Here is an 8,061-nt window from a genome sequence, read left to right as displayed (position 1 = left end):
CAGCCCGAGTCGGGCCGCCCTCACCGGAGCGGCGTCTCAGCCCCGCGCCGAGCCGCCCTCAACGGAGCGCCGTCCCAGCCCCGAGCCGGGCCGCCCTCACCGGAGTGGCGTCTCAGCCCCGTGTCGTGCCGCTGCCACTGGAGCGCCCGAACGGCGCCAGAGCTCCAAATTCGGCCAGCCTCGCGTTGGTGAATCCTGGCTGGCTCTGCCTCCGGAGCCTCGAGGTCGGTCGCAGGTTGGAGGCCGCCAGCTCCGCCATTAGGCCTCAGCGCAGACGGAGGCAGAGAAGGGGGGGATACGACAGAAAGAGTCGCATTCCCCCGAAGGGAGAGACAGAAAACCATGTTTCAGTCCCCCCCCCCCACACATAACACAACCTAATAACCAAAACTTTAACTAAAACAAGACAAAAAAAACAACAACAAAAAGTAAAGACAGACGGACTGCAGGCGAGCCACAAAATGGGAGTATTGACAAATATACTACAACTAATATTTGTAAATCAGGCAAGTGCGAGTATTGAAATGATGGTTTATATCATTGCAAGTTTTTTAAACCTTTTTAATTGTTAGAAAAACAGATAGCCACATCTGTAACTGTAATAAAAAGTTAAAATGTAATAAACGAGTCCAGAAGCAGGTTCAGTCTGCAGCAGAGTAGTGCAGCTGGTAGAGTTGCTGCCTCACGGCGGCAGAGACCCCGTTTTGATCCCGACCTCGGCTCCTGTCTGTGCAGAGTTTGCACGTTATCCCTGTGACCATGTAAGTTTTTTCCCGGGTGCTCCAATTTTCTACGACATCACAAAGACATGCAGGTTTGTAGATTAACTGGCCTCTATAAATTGCCCAAAGTGTGTAGGGAACAGATGCGAAAGTGGGAAAACAAAGGTCTGCATGGACTTGGTGGGCTGAACGGCCAGTTTCCATGCTGCATCTTTCAATCAATCAAAAAAGTGCTTAAGATTCCAGCTCTCCATATAAACAGATACTCAGCCAGCTGGATTCAAACATTTCCAGTGTTTTCTGTTTTTCCCTCCCTTTAGAATTTCAGCATTCATATGCTGCAAGCAATAGCATTTCATTCAACACATTAATGCTGTCCACACCACTTGATAAAATTTTAGTAGTAAAGTTACTACTATAATGTTCAAAATTTATTTTCAGAATACTTGCTTCATTCATGTAAAATGAGACAATACAATTGTTACATTTGTAAATGAATTCTAAGGCTCTTCTACATCTGACACTCATCTTAAGGGCACTCAGTAAAAGCATGTACATTTTTCATGAAAAATATGATCGAACAAAAAGGAAATTCACTACACAATCCCAGCTTTATGAATTCATGACAAAATATCCGAGCTGATGTTGAAAACGTGGAGACAACGCATGCGGTTTTGTTTGCCCACAAGTCAGCAACACGTGTAGAAAAGAAAATGAACACTGTCCAAAGTAATTGTCCCTTGAAGGTCTGGATGAACATCACAGATGCAATACTCAGTACAGTTCATCTACTATTGGTAAAATTAAAGGTAGCATTCGTTTTAAGTCAAGTCCGTTTGTAACTATTGGGGTTGAGTTGGGTGAAGGTCACTGCAAAGTTCAGAAATAGGTGGGAGTCTTTTCGAAGTTACAATCAATTGATAAATTATGCTTTACATATTGTGAAGTTTTGTACTGCAAAGACATTAAAGATAAAACACTGATAAACATGAAGTAACCAACTGCAACATACAATTAAATGTGAAATCTGTACCAAATAAAGTATATTCTGCATCATGAATGCCTTGACCATCAAACATAACTGTTCTTCAAGTACCAGTTTAGAAGACATTTTCTTGCTATGGTAGTTCATTGATAAACAGCAAGAATATTCACCGCCCAAAGATAGAAATCATTGTACATTCACGGCTTCAACTGCTACAATTTGTAACCATAAAGGAAAAATAAAAATTGGTCTTAAAAAGCAGGTCAAGTAAACTATGGAAGCAGCATGTCGATAAACACAAACTGTGCTAGAGATTCTTTTTCAAGTCTACCCCAAGTCCTTTCCATCACAGACACCGCTCCCTCCGCCTGTGGAAACAAGAGGAGTTGGCTAATGTGGTTGATACAGTACATTCTTGGGATCTGAGCCAGACCCAGGCTGCCAGCTGTATGTCCAGACTATAGCCTCAGTGAGGGCAATGAGCTTGGAAATACTACAGCTCAGTACCGGTGCGCCTGGTGTGAGTACTGTGGCGGCTGCTGGGAGGTAGTTGAGTATCCTATACTGCTCTGTGGTTGTGATGTGCTTGGTCCAGGATTCTGATAGGCAGCATGTGGATTTGATCGCTGAAAGAAAAGACAAAGAATTTGTTTTTAATTACTTTAAAAAAAAAACGTTACATTTATTATTATACAGGTCCACCACCAATTTCCCAGCACCCTTGATTCCAGATCCATGCCAGATTATCCACTTTGCTAGACAAACAAAGATCACGTAATAACAGTTCAGCAATACACCTACTAATTATACCCCTCCCATATCTCTAAAGCACCATGGACTGCTGGAAGCCCAAATAAAGATTTAACAATTAATAAAGAAGTAAACAATTAACTCTTTTGGGACAGAGGCACACATCCTGAAAGAGCGTTTGGCACAAACAACGCTCTGTTATTTTATCTTGATTAAAGGAGGTGCCGGACTATCAGTTGCCAGAAAATCGGTCGTGTACCTGTATAACAAACATAGAACAGTACTGCACAGGAACAGGCCCTTCGGCTCATCATGTCTGTGCTGAACATGATGCCAAGACCAACTCTTATCTGCCTGCATATACCCCACATCTCTCCATTCCCTGCCTATCCATGTGGCTATCCAAAGTTTCTTGAATACCACTATAGTAACTGCCTCAACCAGCACCCCTGACAGCGCATTACAGGCACTCATTACACATCTGCATTAAAAAAACTTGCACATCTCTTTTAAACTTTGTCCCACTTACGTTAAACCTACGCCCTGTAGTATTTAATTTTTTCATCGTGAGGAAAAAAGGTTCTGACTGTCTACCCTATCCATGTCTCTCATAATTATAGTGAACTACAGATCAATCTCAATGGTGTTTTTATGCTAAAGATTGACAAATATTATCTCAACCAAATCTTATGTCTCAGTACAGAGAGATCAATCAAAGCACACCATTCAAAGTCCACTCGGGAAGTAGGAATAGTATGTTAAGCAGAAAATGAAAGTTTGATGATTTATAAAATTGTAGTCCACCATGTCTGATAAAGCTCCTCACTAGAGAAAAAAAATCAAGTCCTAAAAATTAAATCACAACTTTGAAAGTATACAAGGTGAGGGGGGGAAAGATTTAATAGGAGCCCAAGGGGTAACCATTTTTACACAAAGGTTGGTGAGTGTATGGAACGAGCTGCTGGTGGAGGTAGCTGAGGCAGCTACGATCGCAACGTTTAAGAAATATTTTGACAGATACATGGATAGGATAGATTTAGAGGGATATGGGCCAAACGGAGGCAGGTGGGACTAATGTAGATACAACATTTTGTTTGACGTGGGCAAGTTGGGCCTGTTTCCTCTCTGTAAGACACTATGACAAGGTCTTCGAAAATGGAGGGAATGGAGGAGTATAGCATCAGGTTCAGCACAACATTGTGGGCCAAAGGGTCTGTTCTTGTGCTGTAATTGTATTCTCCCAAGGTGATTTTTGTTTTACAACTTTTTCTTTCTCGAGTCTTAAAGTGCTATGCTTTCAATAAGTACAATCAGTTTTAAAATCTTTGAAAGAGCACAACTATTCATGGACAGTAAAAAGACGGTCAATGTTAGTTCTGTTAAAATATTAAACAGAATTTGTTTGCTAGCTTTCAACGTTCTTGTATTTTATTTTGTTTCGTCAGTTGGTCAAGCATGCCATAAAATGAGATGGTAAAGAAAGAAAATATGTGGTTTTAAAATATCAGTGTATTTTTATTATCCAATACATTAAGGTATTACTTTAGACTTGAGATACAGTGTGGAAAGAGGCCCTTCGGCCCATCAAATCCTTGTCGACCAGCGATCACCCGTTCATTAGCCCTGTCCTACACACTAAGGACAATTTACAATTTTTCCAAAGCCAATTAACCTACAAACCAGTATTTTTTTGGAGTGTGGGAGGAGCACCTAGAGAAAACCCATGCCTTAATCCAGAGAACGTACAAGCTCCGTGCAGACAGCACCCATTGCAAATATTCCTTTAAAATGTTTACGATCCACTTAAAAAAAGAACAACCAGCTTTTCTATTTTTAACACTGTAAACAATCTACAGCTTGTAAATGTTATATTCACTTAAACATGAGCAGCCTACCTGGTAATCTGAGGTCATGATCAGCCCACCTGAGGTAGTGGTAGGAGGGACGACACGGACTTTCTTGAGAGGGGGTCCCTGCGTGTGACTATTGTCTTGGTTCCCTGGGTGGCCGCCTCCATTAGTGTGATTATTGCCTTGTTGCTGCTGTTGGTTCTTCTCAATTTGGGAAAACAAAATGGAGAGAAATCTGAAACTGTATATTCCAATAAACACACATAGTTCTATTTAACAAAATAAAAGCTGAAAAAAAGTTAAATGATTTAAAAAGTCATGTACGTTGATGCAACAAGAAACAAATGGAGACGCAAGGAATTGCAGATGCTGGAATTACGAGCAAAACATGCGGTGATGGATGAAGTCACGAAAGATGCTACCTGGCCAGATTAGTTCCTCCAACATTTTTTTACAATAAATTCTTAGTTGTGGTGGTCAAAACTATAGCAGTTAAATTCAGTATCAAATCTCAGAGTTAAATAAAATTCATAAAACCACCTGCAGTCATAATTCAATTGTATAAATTATTACTTTATAGATACAATGCAGAAACAGGCCCTTCGGCCAACCGAGTCCACACCGACCAGCAATCACCCCGTACACTAGCACCATCCTACACACTACCGACAATTTACAATTTTTACCATAGCCAATTAACCTTCAAACCTGTACGTCTTTGGAGTGTGGGAGGAAACCGGAGCACCTGGAGAAAACCCACGCGATCACAGGGAGAACAGACAAACTCCGCACAAACAGCACCTGTTGTCAGGATCAAACCCTGGTCTCTGCCGCTGTAAGGCATCAACTTTACTGCTGCGCCACTGTGCCGCTCTATATGTTTTAAGAAATTCTATACAATTCTTCTGCAATATTTCTTTAATCTCCAAAGAGTTGAGTCTCCCTAATTCATATTGATCTTTCCTGGAACTTCTTATCCAAACTTCCAATTTCAAACTTTCACATTAAACTGTAAATCTTAACATGCATCAAACTAGCTTTTTGTTTCATTTTCAAGGAGTCCACGCTGAACAGAAACTAATTTAAATGCTTTGTTCTTTAAACCTACCTTTTCTCCTTTGTCATCAGGTTCATCTTCTGTAAGAAATTCTCTTTTTGGATAGGGAATCTGACAACCAGCAAAAACACTGCAAAAATCAAAAAAAGACAAAATAAACTGAAGTTCACAATTATACCCAGCAACTTAAGCTTTTGAAACAGAGACAGGAAAACAAGGGAAAAAAATTCCAATCCTATAACAGAATTTTCTACAGGAGAACTATATACCAGAACAAAACAGATTGATAACAAAATGAGACAAACTGGTTACCAAATGCAAGTTATTCCTTGCTGGCAAGGGAATAAAACGCTGCAATATGAAGAAGGGTCTTGACCCGAAACGTCATCAATTCCTTCTATTCAGAGTCCCGCTGAGTTACTGTGTCTTTCTTTTATAGAAACATTGGCTGTTAAAATTTGTACTCCAAAATGTGTGCAAGCTATGAATATTAGAGGCCAAGAATCAAACCTAGTCTTTGCCAATCCTATGTAAAACATATTTCACCACTTCAGAAAATGACCAACGTTAGTTACATGAGTCAACAGATACTCCATACTAACACACTGGATAGTAGTGGACACTTATTTCATTTAATGGGATTGAACGCACTGATAAATAAAATGAACAGTTGCATATTTGAAGTCCATCTTTGGTGATGACCCTCATTCAAAGCTCTGCAATCTCTGAACGTGCATTATGATACTCTTCTCATTGGCCTGCCATCCTCCACTATCTGCAAATTTCAGTTCAATCTAAACACTGTTGCACCCATTCCATCTTCCACCAGTTCCCACTCTATCTCTACTGTCCTTGCTGGCCTGTGTTGGTTGGCTTATTTTCTATCAATACCTCCAATTTAAACTTTAAACAATTCTCATCTCTATTTCTAATCGATTCCATCCCTACAACTCTTCCCAGCACCTCCCAGCTATCTAGGCCCATAACCTAGAATTTCTTATTTTAGTCCTTGACGACCATATATATATTTTTTAATTCTCACCACAAAACATCTTGGCAAATCTTTTGGCCATACCTCCATTCATCACCCTGGCTCAGTGTTCATTTATGTCTGAATATACCTCTATTACGCTTCTTGGGAAATCTACATTAAAGGTGAATACGAGTGTAAGTTGTTGTTAAAAGGCGATTCAACATACTCTGATGTTGGGAGTGGGTCTTCAAGGAAGTAGGGGTCTTGCATAGCCTGTTCTGAGGTAATTCTCTTGGTTGGGTCCATTGTGAGTAACTTCTGAAGCTGAAATTGAGTAGAGATTACAAAAAAAACTATTAATTGTAATGGTAGTCACCAAAATTAATGGATGACTATGGCACCATCTTTCATATAATTCCCTCCCCTGTCACTTTTGGGAACTAGGAAAGCATGCATTAATTATAATATGCTCAATATTTTCCTGACATTCAAATCAATATAATCGGGGAAAAATGTGCAATTGTTATGCAATAGAAACTAGTTACAGAAATTGGTAGTCAAATATTTATGGTCTGCACGTAGATGTTATATTCAAACCAATCAAGATAACGGTTGCTGTAATCATTAAAAGCGCCATTTATATCATATTGTACTGGTACTTTAAATAGAGTTATATATGAGTGATTTAAAATATCTCGAGACATTAGATAGGGTTTCCATTTAAATCCACGATGTTGGTACAATTAGGGTATAACAATGCAGGCCCATATTTTTGTACAATGTTCTGCTGAGACCTGATGAGTGTTTCCAGCACTTTTCTGTTTTTTGTTTTGACTTGTTTTCAATTTCTGAACGCTCAGATTTTATTTTTGTATGTTGAACATTAAAGTGATTTATGCATAATGGTTGTTAAATCAGAGCCTGCAAGAATAAGTTTATTTTAACATTGCTTTAGTCAGTGCTCCTTTTGATATCAACGAAATGCAGTCTCAACAACAACTTAATCATATGGCACCTTTAATGTATTAAAATATCTTACGGCATCTCATAGGACTATTATAAAAATACATTTGACTGAATCAAATAAGGGGATACATGTGGAGGTGACCAAAACAAAGAGATTTAAGGAATGTGTGAAAGAAATGTGAAGAGATTTAGAAAGGGAATTTCAAATGTCCCTTTCAACTGAAAGTAATAGTTTCAGTTTAGTTTATTTTAGAGATATAGCACCGAAACAGCCCATTGGCCCTACCGAGTCCACACTGTCCAGCGGATGATCCCCGCACACTAACACCATCCTACACACACTAGGGACAATTTGCAATTTTACCAAAGCCAATTAACCTACAAATGCAGGTCTTTGGAGTGTGGGCAGTAAATCAGAGCACCTGGAGAAACCCACGCAGGTCATGGGGAAACATAAAACTCCGTACAGACAGCAGCCGTGGTCAGGATCAAACCCGGGTCTCTGGTGCTGTAAGGCAGCAACTCTACAGTTGCACCACCATGCTGCCTCACAATGACTAAAATCAGTGATTTTCAAGAGGACCAAATAGGATGACCATCTCCAAGACTGGAAGATTGCACAGAGGTAGAAAAGATGAAGTTATAAAAGAGTTTGAGCATTTTATAATTCAGAGTTGCTTAATTGTAAGCTAATAAGAATCAAAGGGCACAGGAGAAATGGACAAACAGGATATAAAAGTTAGGCAAAATAATTTTGG

The 8,061-nt window shown here is 39.7% G+C and overlaps 1 protein-coding gene across 7 annotated transcripts in view; it reads right to left on the bottom strand.

The window, feature by feature from the left end:
- Window positions 1-1,112: 1,112 nt before the first annotated feature.
- cdk8 (cyclin dependent kinase 8) overlaps window positions 1,113-8,061 on the bottom strand; it is a 91,736-nt gene continuing 84,787 nt past the window's right edge. For 5 of the 7 annotated variants that reach the window (XM_033022798.1, XM_033022802.1, XM_033022805.1 and 2 more), the window contains 4 exons: window positions 6,564-6,661; window positions 5,416-5,494; window positions 4,353-4,511; window positions 1,113-2,333 (listed from right to left, as the gene is read on the bottom strand). In XM_033022798.1, the coding sequence (XP_032878689.1) occupies window positions 2,208-2,333; window positions 4,353-4,511; window positions 5,416-5,494; window positions 6,564-6,661 (462 nt within the window). In that variant the 3' untranslated portion in view covers window positions 1,113-2,207. The remainder of the gene's footprint in view (window positions 2,334-4,352; window positions 4,512-5,415; window positions 5,495-6,563; window positions 6,662-8,061) is intronic. The other 2 variants (XM_033022799.1, XM_033022803.1) reach the window with 1 other exon arrangement.

The sequence above is a fragment of the Amblyraja radiata genome, chromosome 6 (assembly GCF_010909765.2).
Source record: "Amblyraja radiata isolate CabotCenter1 chromosome 6, sAmbRad1.1.pri, whole genome shotgun sequence".
NCBI classification, from domain to species: Eukaryota; Metazoa; Chordata; class Chondrichthyes; order Rajiformes; family Rajidae; genus Amblyraja; species Amblyraja radiata.
Note: the sequence above shows the minus strand (reverse complement) of the source record. Positions and strands in the feature narration are given on the sequence as shown.